This window comes from Vigna radiata, chromosome 8 (assembly GCF_000741045.1).
Source record: "Vigna radiata var. radiata cultivar VC1973A chromosome 8, Vradiata_ver6, whole genome shotgun sequence".
NCBI classification, from domain to species: domain Eukaryota; kingdom Viridiplantae; phylum Streptophyta; class Magnoliopsida; order Fabales; family Fabaceae; genus Vigna; species Vigna radiata.
Window position 1 is genome coordinate 23,865,763 of NC_028358.1, and position 17,430 is coordinate 23,883,192.

General features: G+C 32.8%; 5 protein-coding genes across 15 annotated transcripts; 2 read left to right on the top strand and 3 right to left on the bottom strand.

Moving 5' to 3' along the window:
• Nucleotides 1-557: 557 nt before the first annotated feature.
• On the top strand, nucleotides 558-4,341 carry LOC106772519 (monothiol glutaredoxin-S10). The gene is made up of 4 exons (XM_014658966.2): nucleotides 558-964; nucleotides 1,469-1,543; nucleotides 3,689-3,715; nucleotides 4,025-4,341. The coding sequence occupies exons 1-4, from the start codon at nucleotides 601-603 to the stop codon at nucleotides 4,099-4,101; spliced, it is 543 nt and encodes a 180-aa protein (XP_014514452.1). The 5' UTR covers nucleotides 558-600; the 3' UTR covers nucleotides 4,102-4,341.
• Nucleotides 4,342-4,504: 163 nt separating this feature from the next.
• On the bottom strand, nucleotides 4,505-6,095 carry LOC106772518 (probable glutathione S-transferase). Of its 10 annotated transcripts, none has more exons than XM_014658963.2 (4): nucleotides 5,944-6,095; nucleotides 5,719-5,754; nucleotides 5,082-5,409; nucleotides 4,505-4,994 (listed from the first exon to the last, which is right to left on the bottom strand). In XM_014658963.2, exons 3-4 carry the CDS (start codon nucleotides 5,394-5,396, stop codon nucleotides 4,623-4,625), a joined length of 687 nt encoding a protein of 228 aa, XP_014514449.1. In that variant the 5' UTR covers nucleotides 5,397-5,409; nucleotides 5,719-5,754; nucleotides 5,944-6,095; the 3' UTR covers nucleotides 4,505-4,622. The 10 variants fall into 10 exon arrangements, with proteins under 10 accessions (XP_014514449.1, XP_022640407.1, XP_014514447.1 ...); XM_022784686.1 differs by having other exon boundaries at nucleotides 5,082-5,416; XM_014658961.2 differs by having other exon boundaries at nucleotides 5,611-5,754.
• Nucleotides 6,096-8,466: 2,371 nt separating this feature from the next.
• LOC106770393 (S-protein homolog 1-like) lies at nucleotides 8,467-8,958 on the bottom strand. The gene has a single exon (XM_014656205.1). It carries the CDS (start codon nucleotides 8,956-8,958, stop codon nucleotides 8,467-8,469), a length of 492 nt encoding a protein of 163 aa, XP_014511691.1.
• A 1,520-nt stretch (nucleotides 8,959-10,478) lies between these two features.
• Nucleotides 10,479-13,230, top strand: LOC106770830 (protein LOW PSII ACCUMULATION 1, chloroplastic). 2 transcript variants are annotated; one of them, XM_014656647.2, is made up of 4 exons: nucleotides 10,479-10,808; nucleotides 11,814-12,377; nucleotides 12,508-12,558; nucleotides 12,809-13,230. In XM_014656647.2, the coding sequence occupies exons 1-4, from the start codon at nucleotides 10,591-10,593 to the stop codon at nucleotides 12,948-12,950; spliced, it is 975 nt and encodes a 324-aa protein (XP_014512133.1). In that variant the 5' UTR covers nucleotides 10,479-10,590; the 3' UTR covers nucleotides 12,951-13,230. The 2 variants fall into 2 exon arrangements, with proteins under 2 accessions (XP_014512133.1, XP_014512134.1); XM_014656648.2 differs by having other exon boundaries at nucleotides 11,814-12,371.
• A 696-nt stretch (nucleotides 13,231-13,926) lies between these two features.
• LOC106769759 (photosystem I reaction center subunit IV, chloroplastic) lies at nucleotides 13,927-15,609 on the bottom strand. The gene is made up of 3 exons (XM_014655502.1): nucleotides 15,223-15,609; nucleotides 14,357-14,422; nucleotides 13,927-14,247 (listed from the first exon to the last, which is right to left on the bottom strand). The coding sequence occupies exons 1-3, from the start codon at nucleotides 15,592-15,594 to the stop codon at nucleotides 14,143-14,145; spliced, it is 543 nt and encodes a 180-aa protein (XP_014510988.1). The 5' UTR covers nucleotides 15,595-15,609; the 3' UTR covers nucleotides 13,927-14,142.
• Between the last annotated feature and the right edge of the window lie 1,821 nt (nucleotides 15,610-17,430).

Consider the following 17,430-nt stretch of genomic DNA (forward strand, 5'->3'; position numbering starts at 1 on the left):
CGTATTATATGTGGTTTAAAAGAAAAAAGATTAAAAAGAATTAAAAAAGAGTTACTTTTTGGCTTATGACTGGCAAATAATACGTCAAAGCCCCTACAGAATTCGACGTATTATTTGTTTGTTTGAAAGAAAAAAAAAATTAAAAAGGGGTAACTCTTTATAATAATTTATAGATTATTAGTTTTTATATAATCGATTCATTTTGATCTTTTTTTAAAAAAAACTTTTTAATTTGATTTCATTATATTTAAAATTGTGTCAAAGTTGTTATTTCCATCTAATGGACTATAATGTAACAACGACTCTTGTAAAATTAGACATAACTTTCATAAAAATGAATAACATTATTACTAGACTAGATGAGATCCTATTTTTACCCTTGAGTTTTTTATTATTAATATAACATGTAAGTTAGTTAAATTTGTAATATAAAAAGAGTGGTGAAAATAAAAATTCATGCTATTAGTTGATTAAAATTAAGAGTAAAAGGAAAAAAGAATTAAAGAAGGGTAGAATGAATGTGAAAAATAAAAAGAATGAAAAGAAGGGCTATGTAAGCAGAAAGGAAGAAAAGAAAAGAACAGAATTGAAGACTACAGTATGGCTTCGGCTTTGGGAAACGTTGCTCTTCTTTCTCTCTCAAGCTTCAAACCTTCTCCAAAGCTCCCTTCTTCTTCTTCTTCTTCCTTCTGTGTAACCAAACACTTATTCTCTCACTCTCTTCCCATTTCCTCCATCAATGCTTCTCCATCGCCAAACCGCAACTTCCCCTCCGTTCGAGCCACTTCATCGTCCTCTTCCTCTTCCTCCTTCGGCTCTCGCCTCGAAGACTCCATTAAGAAAACCGTTGCAGAAAACCCTGTTGTCGTTTATTCCAAAACCTGGTGCTCCTATTCTTCTGAGGTCAAATCCCTCTTCAACAAACTCGGTGTCAACCCCCTGGTCTTCGAATTAGATGAAATGGGTAATTTTTTTTTTTTTATTTAATTCATCTCTTCTTCTGAATTGTTCATTAATGTTGGCATCTTTCTCTTAGCCCTAACTGTCCTTTCTCGTATTATTCATTTTCCATCAAATTTATATATGCACCTAGTGATAGTGGTCTTCAATCCGAGTTCGTTTCTTGATAATATTGACTTGCGTGTGCTTATTCCTGAACTGCCTCCTTCTTGTTGAAAAATTAAAATGATTTCAGTATGGTTACTTGAATGAATGGCAACGAAATTGCCACAGCTCAGGTTTTCATATTTAACCGATTGCTATTTCCTACGTAAAAGTTTAGTCTTTTCTATAAATGTGATTCGCCTTTCTTTTGGTTAGTGTGTTGCCAGTAAATTTTCACTGACGATAGAAATTTGCGGAATTCGGCATTTTTTTTTATGGGAGAAATTCTCTCGTTGCAATTTTCCTTATCAGTTGTGCATTTGAGCACTTGTTTTTGTGTCATAAATTTGGTATTTCTGTTTAGGTCCTCAAGGGCCACAGTTGCAAAAGGTGTTGGAGAGGATCACGGGGCAACACACTGTGCCAAATGTATTTATTGGTAAGCAGTACCCATCTTGGATGCATTACTTACTTAATCATGCTTGTATTAGCATTTGGTGACTCATTGTTAGTAGAATATTTATGCCATTAACTTCTATGGATTTTGAATTGTTGTTACTGTTGGTTGATTGGATGCTGAGAGAAACTGCCTGACTGGTGGATATTTATAATGTTGATAAGCCACTTATTTGACATGCCCTCCCCTTTGAATCGTTTCTCCTTGGTGCATCCTGAAACCTTGTGTTTAAAGAGTAGGGGTGTAGAAAATAAATGGAGCAGAAATGGAAATATTTTTCTCATACTTCCACACATGGCTATGCACAAGAGAGATTGAGCGAGGAAGGGGATTTCTAAGATTTTACTCATATTAAGACTTTTTTATAGGCTGATTTCATGTAATAAAATAATCCTAAGAGAGCTTAACAGTAAAGTAGGGTATTAAATGTCTGGTCAATGATACCATGCAGTTCAGTTGTAGATTTCAGTGCCAAGTCTTGCATATCAAACTTGCAGTTTGCTGTATCAGTTGTGTCATGTTCCGCTTTCAACTTAGGCACCTATAATACTGCTATTTCATACGATTTTAATTAAAACTAGAAATTGGTGATTTTATGGATCCATGTATTATTGACTACTGGGTAGCTGGTGTCTTGAGGCAATGAAATAATCTTGAGTGCGGTACCAATGTGGTTGCGCTTCTCAGTTTTCAAAACGACTCAAATAATTTTTATAAAATGAAAAGTGTTAAAACTTCAATTTTGGGTGTGATGATATTTTGTTCCTTTCATGAAATGTCAACTCTGACTTTATCCAAGCGAAGATGCTAAACATATTATAATATGACTTTTCTGCTATTATATTCCCCTCATGCTCGTTAGGTTATAAAGACGTAATTGATATGACACAATCTTCTGCATATGTGTATGTTCAACTTCTGCTGCTATACTAAAAATTGAAAATTGTATGATATTAAATAGGACATATGATAGGGTCTTATAGGTTGAGGACATGTTGTGCATGCTTAAAATCTAATGATTTAGGAGAGTAAGGGTCTATGTGCCTTGAGAGAGAGAGAGAATGGAACAAGTTCAGATGTGAAAGTGTTCACTGATTCTTTAATAAAATCATTTGAGAGAAAAAGATTTTTAACCATTGTACTTGAATAAGGTGTCTTGAAGGTGAGTGAAAACCAATTATGCCCCGGGGTTGCCCATTCTCAGAAACTCCCTTAAAACAACAGTGGACTTCTAGAGTGTTTATCCTGCAATAATAGACGAGAAACTGGGGAGATTCAAAAACACCGGAGAGTTTATCCTGCAATAATGTACACAGATGGCAGAACGACAAAAGAGGGGATGTGAAGGTAAGGAGAAACTAATAAATAATCCACCAAGCTGCCCAATTTCTCTGCAAATGTGAGATACAAAACTACCTTAAAACAAACATGGACTTCCAAATGGGTAATGGAGGAGAAAAATGAGCAGATCCAAGTACTTGCAGGAGGGATTGTTTTTATGATGGTACCTCAATAACAGGATTCATTATCTTCACACAAAGAAGAGTTAGATTAGAGTCGATAAATATTTGTTTTCAATTCATCCCAGTTTTGAATACCATATGCAATATTTGTTGTTGATCTATTCCAGTTTCATGAGGAGTCAATAGAAATGGAATATCTCTTATGTTACACCCGATCTCGCTTGGTTATTGGTGGAATAAATAGATCCACAATTCCTTTTAATCTCACTTTTGATTCAAATTGGTGGAATAAATAGATCCACAATTTCTTTTAATCTCACTTTTGATTCAAAAAATCACGATGTAATGTATAACCTACTGTCCTGGTCATGGTTTTTATGAAATGAACTAAAATTAATTTTTGTTCAAGAAAGGAATCTTGTTATTATTGTTCAGCCACATGATTCAACCTAAACTTGAAACTCAGCTTTAAAAAACCAGGCGGCATTTCACGTACCCTGAATGCAAGTAGGTTCCGATGTACTATTTCATTTCTTTTCATTCGTGAACCTTTGCATCCTTACATTATGTACAATAAAAGCACCAAATTCTATTACCTTTATTTTAAGTTCACCTTTTGAACGGAATAGTTTATAACCCATCCTAAAACTGTTCTTCATTTCAGGTGGCAAACACATTGGCGGCTGTTCAGGTACATTTCCTTGTTTTCTCGTCTTTTATATTATTGATTGTCTGAGTGGGGATATATCCACAGTTAAAATTGTCTTTTATATTCTTGATTGTCAAAGTGGAAGACGTCCTTATTTTTACATTCTTATTAATCACCACTCTGTTTTTATTGCAAAATATCTATAACTTACAATGTATATTGTCTGCATATATGAACTTTGTATTCTGGAAGTTTCAAGAAGTTTAACACTATACAGTTTAATAAAAATATAGAAGTGCAATTTCTTTGTTTTCTCCTTTTTTGTCCAACATTTGTTTTTAACTCATGCAGATACCCTGAAGCTGTACCGGAAAGGAGAACTTGAACCTTTGCTATCCGAAGCTAAAGCTAAAACTCCAGAGAGCTAAACATCCAAGAGGAAACCTGATATGCCACTAATTTGTCATTTTGTTGGTCAATGCAGTTCTCTGAATGTTATGTTTGTCACAAATGTTGGTTGAAAGATATCGGAGCGCACTGATAGCTTAAACATTGACCTTTTTAGTCAGGCCCTTCTTGTTACAAATCTGCTGTTTAATGGTTTGCAGAACTAGAAGTTGCAACTTCTCAGTTAGGTGATAGTTCTACTCCGCCATTTTGTTTTACTGGACGCATTGGTCTCAAGCTAAAATGCAATTAAATTCGTAATACGATAAATAAGGAACAATCTAAACCATTATTCGAAGGACACATCTAATCGATCAAGAAGGAAAATGCTTGTAGTTTATAACGGGACCCCCACCATTAAACCCCAAACTATAATGAACATATGTTATGCATTGAATGAGGTTGAAATGTGAAGTTGGATCGTGGAAATAAAATTATCAGTCTAATTCAATAATCCAAGCACAAGGAAGTTTACTAATATAATATATCGTATAGATACATATCAGTTCATGCCTGCATTCATGCTGTATTGGGTGGAATAATAGTCTCTCTTTTGCTTGTAATAACCAAACAACTCATGGTGACTTGGAAAGTTCGTTCTGATAGAGGGGTGCTCACTGAAGTTCCGAATCCAAGTAAACAAGCGGGGAAAATCATCAACTACCAACACCTTTACACCAACAATATCTTCAATGACTCCAAAGAACAAGGGTATCCATCCCAAGGTTATGTCCAAAATTCCAATTTCTTCACCACCAAAATACTTTTTGTCCCCAATGGTTTCTTCTAATACTTTAAGCACTTCTCTTACTTCCTTTGTTGCCTTCTGAAAATCTTCTCCAACAGCCACAAAGAATGACATAAACGAAGTACTCTGCAATTGGGGTTGCAACCATAGATATATAAATGAAAGAACAAGAGAGAATTAAAATCTCTACTGCTTAACAAACAACCTTGTTACCTTTTCTTCAGCAAAACTCACCCAAAACCGTGCCACGGCCCTCTCATATGGGTCCTGTGGAAGCATGGGTGGCTGTGGCCATCTTTCCTCTATGTATTCAAGAATGACAGTGGATTCTGCAATTGGCTTTCCATCAACAACAAGGACAGGAACCTTTTTGTAAACTGGGTTATACTTCAGTAGCAAATCACTGAAATCAGGGTTGTGGAATTCTCCTTGTACATGCTCATACTTTATGCCCTTCAGTTCTAACGCCCATATGATCCTGTAAACGAATGAACTAGGCCAAACTCCCAGTAGCTTCAGTTCTCCCATTCTACGACTGTAACTGCACACTATTACTGTGATTGTTAGAGAAGTTAAAATAGAATGGTTGCACAATTTCGCCACTTTCACAAAAGGGCACTCTCTAGTAGTAAACCTTACATCTCATATTTTGAAGTATTAAATTGATTTTCTATACACCGTCAATCAACTACATATCATAGTACGACTTTTAGAATAGTTATTATAAAAATCGAAAACATACCATTAAATTGAAAGAAAAAAAAAATGCAAATGGTCAAGATCTAGGTTGGCATGGTAGGAATTATCATAAACACAGAGAGCAACGTTTCCTTCCATTGTCTATCCCCACCTTTTCTGTCTTGAAGGTTGAATGTTTTAATGAACCCTGAGAATATAGCCCCAAGACAACAAGAAAGCATAAAATGGTTAGTTATGGGCAAGCAGCCAATGATCATTTCCAGACCTCGAAAGAGAAGCTGACAGACATGATACCATCAAATTTCAAAATTGCATACATTTTTCACAAGCTAATCTAGTTCATACTTGAAATAAAAATTGAAAAGAATTGGCTCACAGTGGCTGGTGTTGAAATTTAAGGTAGATTGCGTTGCAAAAGTCAGGGCAATTCAATCCAATTCAGAGGAATTGTCTCACAAATCATACCTGCCTTCTACTTTATCCATATTTTCTCTGTCTCTCTATCTCTCTTTTATTTATGAAACAATTAAACATTAAATACAATCATATCGTCATTGTTGTGCCGATTCAACCTCATGTTTTTTAGTTTCTCAAATTCAATATAACTTTTTTTATATTCATAAAAGTTATAGAAATTATCTTTTTAAAAAATACAAATAATTTATTTAGTTCTTTAAGAAAAATTTCAAACCAATTTCAATTTCATTCTTTAGAATAATAAATTTCATGGTCTCTTGAGGGAATACGCACGTTTCTCATAAAATATATATAGAAGTAAATAAAAAATAAAAGTTGACATGTCCAATTCAATTATACATATCTTATTCATCAATCAAATCATTCATTAGTAGTAGCTGACGTGGAAATGATTCACTACAATTTTTTTTTTTTTAATTTTAATGGGGCTTATTGACAGAGGTTGTAATAACCTATTATGAGAAACGTAATCTCGATAAGTATAGACTGTGTTTTTAAAAAATTACAATAAAATTTGTTATTTTTTTTTTTTTACTTTCTTCTTTCCTTGTGTTTTGAATATTCGTTTTCTCCTTTGGTATATTCTTTGTGCTTAAGAAAAAAAAATTGAAGTTCTCATCAAATTTTACTTCGTCTTTTGATTTTAGTAAAAGTTCAATTTGATTATGTTCATACTTGGACTTTTTATTTGTAATAGTTTTGTCTTTATCCTCTTTGTCTTTTCAAAATTATTTTTCACTTTTCCTCTTTGTAATACTATGCTGTGGTGATTTGAAAATTCTATAATTATATTTGATGCTTTAGAAATTAGAATAGGAAAGTGAAATTTTGGAGTGAGAATTAGGAATCAAGTTGTTGGAGTTGGCGTAGCCAAGCTATTATAAAAAAAAAATAAAAAATTGGTCATTATATTCTTGCAGGCACTCAAGGTTTTTGAATTATTATTGCATTCATTTTGGTGAATTTTGTCTTGATGCGGCTTTAATTGTGCTCGCAAAAATAGCAAAGATTTAATTATTTAGAATATCCTTATTTTTATAGGATTTTTTAAATTAAGTTCTAGTATTGTAAAATTTATTAATTAGATTTTTAATTATAAAAAATTAAATTAATTAGATTCTTGTATTGTAAAATTTATCAATTAGATTTGTGATTGTAAAAAATTAAATCAATTAAGAACTTGTTGTTAATTCGAATAGACATGATTAAAAAATAATGTGACATTACAGGTTTTACTCACGTGACAGTTGGATTTGTTTTATTTAGAAATTTGGGTGAATTTGTTTTATTTAAAAAAGTTCTGTAAAAAGTAACAAAGAATTGAAAAACATTTCAAATATTAAAAGTCATAAATAATTTAGTTACAACTCATTTTATTGGAGGAAAAAACAAACCATGAATATAACAGACTTTGGGGTTGAAAATGCTGAAATATTGAATATAATTTCAGTTAAATACACTTTTTCTTATAATGATTTATGTGTAGGATCACCAACTGTATTATAAAATATGTTAATTTAATTTTAATATTTTTTTAATTCTTGATATAGAGAGAAGAGAGAGAGAATGAATTTTATTTATAAAACTCTTAGTCTTATTTTTATATTTCACATTAATGATCTAAATAAAAGATTTGTGAAATTTAAGTCTTAACATTATGATGCGGTGCATGATGAAAAGAAGAATGCTCATTAAAATGGAAAAATACGTTCTTTTTGAGAATTAATTTCTGCATATATTTTAGAACAGAAACATAAAATTACATAACTGATGATTAATTTCTACATTAGTTTTGAAGCAATAAAATATTGTCTCATATTGTGTAAAAACAAATGTATACAGCCAAGAGGTTTTTTTTATATAAGGAAATAAATCTTTCTTGATATATCCCAATTGACTTGATAGAAACTATAGTAATTAATAAGATTAAAATAAAGGAGGGAAAAAAATAACAATTATTCTACCTATTGAAATTCTTAAAAGGATGATCAGTTCTCTTGTTTTTCACCTCCATTCGATAATAAACATGTAAGCTAAAATTATACATGTTGATAGAAGCAGTACACAATTCACTAACTTTTACCTCCATTTTCTTCATTTTTCCTGCCAATTTTTCTTATTAGTCAGCAAAGAAAAAAAAAAGTTAAATTTAGATAATCTTTGTAATTATATATGAATCGGTGCTTAATCTCAAAAGCAATACACAATTCTTATCACTAAAAATTATTGGTCAGAAAAAGAAGCCACAATAATCCATCAAATAACAAACCCAAAAGAAGAAAATAAACAAACAAACAAGTAAATCCATCAAAGAAAAAAAAGACAAAGTATTATTTTTTTCTTTCTTGAAGATATTATAACAATGACATAATGCATATTGATGCGCATAGATTTGTTGAAAAGAAAGAAAGAAAAGAAGAAATCAGGGAAGTCTGGTAGCACCCCAGTGATAGTAGAACTGCTGAGTTTGAGTTTCATATAAAGCTGTTAAGTAAATACCATCATCCCTAACTCTCCAAAGGCAATTCTTCCAATGACACTTCTGAAAAAGATGTTCGTCGTACCAAAACACGTCAAATGAGGCAGTTCTGTCACAACCATTGTTGTTGTTGTTATTGTCCTTTTTCACATGGCACCAAAATAGAGTGGAGTGTAAGAAATCTGTCCTAAAACTCCAAGTGAAATTCCCACCTTCAAAAAGTTTATGGCTACCCAAATCATCATCTTTTGATTGGCAATGAACCAATAAACTTTCCTCGTTCTTCAACTCATTCCTAACGTACACATGCCACTTTATCAATCCAGGGAAAACACTTGAGGCATTTGAAAGGTTTGCTGAAGCCAAAACCAAAACCAAAACCAAAAGATTATAACCACTTTTTCCTAACAAAACTGAATTTCTCTTCTTTTCCATTTTTGTTGCTTTTTCTTAGATGTTGATCGCTTTGTAGTTATATATATATATATATATACATAAGTTGTAAAGTTTTCATATTCTATACTAAGATTGAATCCATGAGCATTAATGAAGTGCCATGCTGGTTTATCAGAAAGGAAGATATATAGCATGCTGCCGTTTAATTAGATAGGAAAAGTTTGGTGTGGCTTCATATTTTAATGCATTGATGTATATTTACCGTAAGTAATTAATTATTAGCTTACACATGGAAAATAGTAATTACAAGGTAGTTCTAAAATATGTAAAGTTCTTGGTGTTGCATTTTATTTTATTATAATTTTCAGCTGTTGGTTTTACTTTTAAATCTATGGAATCAAATATGAACTAAAATTAATATGTTGAGTTCATCCAAATATCTATAAATATATTGAACGAGTCTTTTTCGTTTCATCATTTGCACTAAATAAATTATATTTGAAAAAAATAACTAAAAGTTAAAATAATTAAAAATAATATTAATTGATTAAAAATATATACATGTCTTAAAATTTATATCTCAAATTGTTATATTTAATAGTTAAAATTGGTTTCGTTAAAATTTAAAAATATTCATTTTATTTTTTAAGCTTTTGTTCTTTTTTTTTCATTTTTAAGTGATATTATAACGTGATGGCTCAACATAGGAGTCCATTAATATCTTAAATTAACATTAAACTGATAATAGAATTTTTTTTTTTAAGTTGGATAAAATTAAACACAGTAAATATATGTATATCTAATCATATTAATATTACAATAAGAGAAATTTGTTTTAGATTATTTGTAAGTGGGCACTACATATCCTTTTTTGCTCTCATTGTTTACAAGTGGTCTTAATAATGATTATCTTTTTTATCAGTTAAACAGTTGCTAATGACTAATTTTAATTATAAAATAAAAAAATTAAAAGAAATTTACGATGCTAAAAATTGCAGAAAATATTTCAAATATCATGGATGATAGTCTGAGTTACTTTTAACGCATTCTCTATAATTTTTAATGGAAAATGTTTGATGTAAAATTTTTAAGGACATATGAGAAGAAAAATAAAGGTATAAAAAAAACGATGTGATCGTAAGAAATTAAAAAAATAAGTTAACGAAATACTATTACTATTAACTATAATTTTTTTTTATCAAAATCAATTTTGAGTATTTTAATACTAGAAAAAAATTATAGTAACCAATTAAAAAAAAACTGGTTATTAAAACTTTATTATAAAAGAAATAAAATTATGATAAAAAAAATGGTGTATACAATTTTATATATATTAGTATAAATAATAATATTTAAAAGTAATAACACAATAAAAGAAATAATGTTTTGGTTAAATTTTGTACAAAAAAATGTAAAATATAAATAAAAAATATAAACAAAATTAAAAAAAGTGCCATGTTATTATTCTTAAACATATTTATCTTTAAAAAGCAACTTCCTTTTACATTATTGTTTTATAGTTTCCAAAATAGTAATAATTATGGGTTTGGTGTTGGGTAAGCGTGGCAATACCAGAATCAACCAAATAAGAAGATGAGCTGGTTCAGCTGCAATGAAACTTCTCATGGCAAACCCAATCAAATCTTTCACTACTAAGTTAGGAACCGAACAATGGCTATAACGTTCGGTTCAGTGATTCCTAACTCCAACACTATGTCTCTCACTCTCACTACACAACCTCTAAACAACTTCATCACCAATCATCGTACCAATTTTGTGTTCTGTGGCCGAAGTGTTGGCTATGGACACACTCTGTCTTTCTCAGACCAAAGGGTTTCTTCTTCCTTTGTCACTGTTGTTTGTTCTGCTGCCAATAAACCAGATATTAGGTACCCTTTCTCTCTCTTTCTCTCTCACTTCTTTTATATCACATGGAGCAAGCTACCGATAGAGAATCAATGTTAAAATTTTGTTAAAAACGGAAATTCCAATTTTCAAATGGTCTATGGCTCATAAGAGAAATTGTATGAATATATATATTTTTTTCTATATATATGGAACAAAAGAGAGAGTTTAGAAGAATAGAGAGGAACTGTGTTGCAAGATAATTGACGTGATACATAGAGATAAACAGATAAAATAATGTTTTTGCAGTTGTAAAACGTGTTATTGAGAAACAGTTGCCAGTTACATTAAGGTATATTGATTGCTCTGGTAATTTTAATTGTAATCAGGATGTGCATACATGCATGGCATGATCATACAAAATATTTTATATACATAATTCATTTTCTTATGTATATATGTGTCTCTCTCTCTCTGTGTATGGCTCAATTGATCATGAGAAGTAATGCCAAGAATGGAATTTAGTGGTTATAAATAAGTTCACAGTTTCACCTATTTTTGGTATGCTTGGAATTTTTGATACACCTCCTAATGGTACTGAAGCTTGAAAAAGAAACATTAGGATCAAACAGATATAGTTTTCATTGGAATTATCTTTGCCTTATAAACACTTTTATAGATATTTCTTCTTGTTGCTTCCCGAGTAGCTCTAGGTTTTTATATGGAGTGTTTATGAAGAACATTACATAGTGAAAGTGTTTATAATAGTATGCTTAGAAACTTGTTGAGAAACAAGAAATCATGTTGAAATGTCAAAGTTATATTATTAGTGTTCTAACCTCGAGTTCGTTAAGATGTATATCAATCACTGTTTCTGTCAGCAATTTTGCATGGTTATTTTGTTTTGGCAAACCTCTCAAATGAATGTAGAGTTCACTCCGTTTTCTTCCTTTCTTATGGTTTTTCCTCTTTATGCGATGCTTCTTTCATCAGGTTGTATTAGCCAGTGATGCTTCATCAATCAATCATTAATCATATTTGTTCTTCAGCTCTACAGCCAGGATAAGGAGCGAGGTTCTCTCACCTTTTCGGTCTGTTAGGATGTTCTTTTATATTGCTTTTGTTGCAAGTGGTTCTCTGGGGGCATTCATAGCAATCACACAACTAATTGGAGCACTGGCTAACTCATCAAGAGCAACTGAAGTCCCTGAAATTCTGAAGGGTCTTGCCATTGACATTGCTGCAGTGTCTTTATTTGCTTTCTTGTACTTTAGAGAGAACAAAGCAAAGAATGCACAGGTGGCTCGCCTCTCAAGAGAAGAAAGCTTATCAAATCTTAAGCTCCGTGTGGATGAGAAGAAGATCATTCCTATGAATTCCTTGAGAGGGATTGCTCGTCTTGTCATATGTGCTGGCCCTGCATCCTTTGTAACTGAGTCTTTTAAGCGCAGTGAACCTTTCACTGAAAGCCTTTTAGACAGAGGGGTGCTTGTTGTGCCCTTAGTAACAGATGGAAATTCACCTGCTTTTGAGTTTGAGGAGACAGGGGATCTTGCCACAAGAAGGAAAAGACTATGGCAACTGGCTCCAGTTTACATCAATGAGTGGTCTGAGTATGGCTATGAGAATGATAAAAAGCTTAACACCTTTCATTCCTAATACAATTTCAAGAATGAAAAATGAAAATGCTATTCAATTTATTTTGTCTGCTTTGTTAAAAATTGTTCCTGCATTTGTCAATAGGTGGTTAGATGAGCAAAAGAAGTTAGCTGGTGTACCTTCTGATTCTCCAGTGTAAGTTCTATCCATGTTACGGCTCACAGGTATAGATGTGAGGAGATGTTTAAGTTTTCAGCAGAAGATCATTAACAACTTTCCCTTTAAAATGAAAAGCTTCACATTCATGAGTCTATAGTTTTGCAGTGAAATTGTGCAGTCACTTTATATGGTTTAGATACTCTAATTAAAAGCTGTCTTTATTTTTTGATGGATGTGTTGGAGTGAACATTGCAGAAGAACTTAGGTATTTTGTTTCATTGTACAGGTATCTATCCCTACGCATGGATGGTCGTGTTCGTGGTAGTGGTGTTGGTTATCCTCCTTGGAATGCTTTGGTTGCACAACTACCATCAGTGAAGGGAATGTGGACTGGCCTACTAGATGGCATGGATGGTAGAGTTCTTTAAAAGGACTAGTGTTTTTGTTTTTCTACTTTTGAGGTTCATTTCTCATTTTCCCCTCCCCACAAAACAAAAGAGTGCACCCCTCTTTTTCTTCATTTCCTTTTCCTGGTTTTGTTTCCCTATATGGACATTCTATTCCACTTTTATGATTTGATTTTTGATGTATTCTTTTAAGTTGATCTTATTATTACACGTTAAATATGATTGAGACTTTATAACTGAGTTTTGTTAGGAGGTGGTTAATTCTGAGATGACAGAATACAATGAGAAGCTGTTTGCTGTAGTATTTGGTATTACAGTCTATATATGTATTGTGATCAATATTTTCATATTTTGACAACAACATTGCATTCCTGTAAGTCTCAAACTCTTTACAAGGTGTTTTCTATGAGTTTATTTTTCATAATTATCTATGCCAAAAGGCATAAACTGGTAAGCATTTAGGTTGAAACAACCATAAGAACACAGCACAGTCTTGTTAATTGTACTTATAAAGAACTAGCGTAACTAACTATTTTTTTTTTATCGGCAATGTTAGTTGATAGTATTTATTAGGGGAAAGTTGAACGTACAATTTTTCTCACTCTCATTTCTTTGCAAACTCATCAAATCAATTTTATATCTCGTGGAGAATTGAATTCACAATCTCTTTCAACACTTTATCACTAAACCACTCTTATACACTCTTCTTCACTTTTATTTTTTCATCAAAAGCCATGGTATACGTTCACGTGTGAACTTATTTTATCTTCCCTGTAATAAATGTTTCTTTCTTCGGGGCATTCACTCTATTTCATTCACTCTATTTATTCTATCATCTTTTCTTTCAACCCCATGAGCTGCAAAAAAAAAAAGTCAGAAAAATCAAATTAAGTTGGTTATAGTCAGATCAAACTGGAGCAAGTGCATGGATAATAAGCAATTCACTTTCATTTTTAAGCTGATTTTAGTAGTTGTAATGTGGCTATAAAGCGATGGCTCCAACAAAACTAGTTGCTGATTTCAATAAAATAAGAATCTGGGTAGTGGAAGATTATGAGCAGCTGCACAGAGAATGTTGTTCACAGAGAATAGAGATCAAGGGGTAGATATCAGAGAGCATATGATACAGATTCTTTTGTTTTGTGACATGATAAAACCTTAGACTAGTAACAGCGATAACAAGAGAGGCATCAAAAATACAACTAAATTGGACTCATTCAACTTCCACGATCTCATCCAAAGCATAGTTGTTTGTTGATACATTGGCATAGTTCACTTTGTTGAATCGAACCACAACAGGGTAGCGAGTCTTGGGATCCTGCGCAACGATCACAAACCAATCAAATATGAATTGGGTTTGCACAATGCATGAAATGCTACAAATTTGAGACGAATCACTGTCTTAGAGGGAGTTTAGGAGCACTAACCTGATCAACAGCAACAACTGACCCAGTTCCTTTGTACCAATACGATTCCTTCCTAAGAATCTTCACCTGTTGATTGCAAAAAAAAAATTATAATTTAACCCTCTTGCTTCACTACTTGGTCAACACAAATTTCAACTTTAAAACTATTTAATTAACGACAGTCTCCAATGAATACAAGTAGCAAGATTCATCACTGTCCTTGTTCCTACATAGCTTCAAGATAAATGCTATAGACTCCCAACAGAAAATTTATTGAAAATTATAGAATTCTGAAGATCACATTTCTTATGCTCAAGAATATGATGCTACCATGTTCCTCCAGAATTCCCCTTCTCACCATATATATATATTTGTAACAAGGGCATCAATACACTTAGGGTCAGGGATGCAATACATAAGCTTACAGTTGAACCAGATAACACATATCAGTTTATAGTTTGAAAAAATCCAAATTCATAAATCTTTGCTAGCAAGAAAGAAAATGAAAATACGATGTCGACAAGTTTATAGATATTGGCGAAAATAAGAAACATTTTCTGGAACAAATTCAATAACTTTATCTGCCTTTTAGTGTTATGTTACAAAAAGGTTAACCCATTCATACAAGGCCCAGAAATTCCTATAACAAACGCCCCGTCGAAACATCGGGTTCGTTGCCAAGGCTCTGATACCATTGTTACAAAAAGGTTAACCCATTCATACAAGCCCAGAAATTCCTATAACATGTTATCAATCCAATTCTAGAGGGATGGTAGGGTATATTCACAAAAATCAAGAACTAAGGGTGATGTTCAAAGGTTGAAAGTGACTTAGCACAATATGAGCAATAGCATAACTTTAAAAAAGTTGAATTGGGGGTAACTGACCTTAGCACCTCTCTTGGGGCCAATAGGCGGTGGCTTTGGCTTTGCTTCGGCTTCAGGTGGGGGAGTGGCGGTGGCAGGTGCGGGTGCAACCTCATCTGAAGCCCTTACAACAAGCCTAGAACCATTGTTCTTTGAGGGGAACATGACCCTTGAAGGGGATGAGTTTGTGGTGGCAGCTGCAACATTAAGAGAAAACACAAACCCAGATGCTGCTGATGCCATGTTCTTGTGTGTGTTGTGTGACGTAGGTTGTCTCTCTACTTTTGGTGATCTGAAGCGTTGCAAAAGGACAAGAGCAACAGAGCACTGAGAGGCTTTGAATGAAGATGAATGTTTAGTTTGGCGAATTATCTGATCCCCAGAAATGTGCATCAATCGTGTTCACCACTGGGGTGGTGCCACTTGTGAACCATATCCCATTCCATTGGATAATGTTATTACAACTCATCCAAAACAAAACATAGTCAGAGTCACTCCCTCCACCCTCAGACACTCAAGAGTATATAAAATAAACACTACACATGATTTATTCTTCCAAGGAAATTGGTCCTTGCAATTAAAACCATCTGACAATTTTGATTGGTCATATATTTTATTACTTGGTACTCCATCCCAAGATTTTGTGTATTATGGAATTTTCATTAATTTCTTTAAAATATAAGAAACAAGCTCCACTATCGTAACTCATCATTAAACTATAATATCGACCTTTAATTTCATCACATGTGAAATTCAATGACTTATCAAGACACTTGGAAGACCCCATGGTTCCATTTATCACACCTCCTTTACTCTATTATGAGAAACATTTCACTCATCATATGCTTCCAATCTATATTTTCATTATTATTTAGTATCCTTTGCTTTTCATTTTCTCGTTCAATCAACTTATAATTAATTTTCTTTTATAAAACAATTAGACTTCACTCCATCTGAGTAGCTTTTCGTCAAAGTCAAAATGTTATCTATTAACTATTAAAGTTAGAGAGAAGTGTTAAAATATACTATATTCTATAATTCAATTTCTCTTATATATATATAGAGTATTATAATTAGTTAGTTTATAACACATCTATTTTGTAATATATACAATTAGTTTGATAACAACATGTACCATATGAACCAATCGATCAGCCTAATCTAGTGAACAGTTATTCAGTTCTCCAAAACTTCTAAAACAACATAAACCGATCAGTTATTATCAACATTAATGATCGATCGACATCTCGCATATTAAGACAACATCAAGATAATTATCAAGGTAAAACATCTTATAAAATATTGGGTCATGATTGGGTCAACCCTAAAAAATAGCTCGTTTCAGAGCCTATAAATACAAAAGTATGGTAAAAAGATGGGTGGTAACATTTATTGGACATTTAAAACTTAACTGTGATAACCGATCGGTAACTGAAAACTGAATTGAACGTGGGCACTAGTGCAAAAATAACATTTCACGTCTAACGAAAGGAAATCCAACATAAAAAATGACCGGGGGAAGTTTTGTAAATAAAACGACATTATAGAAGTCAGTTCCCCAGGGTCAGATGTCAAATAAGGTATAGACGTCGGCTCCCCCAAGGTCAGGCATCAAATGGTCTGCATACAGGACTAAAAAGTCATTATTTTATTGCCTTTAGACGTCGGCTACAAGCCCCCCGATGTCTCGGCTTCCCCCTCCATAAACGTAAAAAATGTCCGAAAATATCTCATTTGAGTGCCAATATTAATTGTTTTTGCCACTTAGACGTTGGTCCCCCTCCCCACAGACGCCAAAAAGGTTTGAAATTACCTCTTTGAGTGCCAATATTAATTTTTTTTTACCACTTAGAAGTCGCCTGGGAAGGGGCTAGCGTCTTAGAGCACTTAGATGTTGATTGGGAAGGGGGGATGACGTCTAATACTCTGCATTTTTACCCACCCCACGACGCAAGCACCAGTTACACATTTTCTCTCTCACAACGTTCAACTTCTTCCTCCAATTTCTCTCATTCGCCATTGACGTTCTAGTAAGTTTTCTTCCACTTTGCATCGTTTAAAATCATTTTACACCGTCTATATTACGTTTGGAACCGTTATCTTTCATTTGCACCGATTAAAATTCGTTTTCATTGGCTTTTGGTGCAGTTCTTGGACGCGTTCTAGGACTACTGTAGCGGCGACTTTCAAACCTTTATTGTGTGTGTTTTTCTCCTTACCCTCATAGCA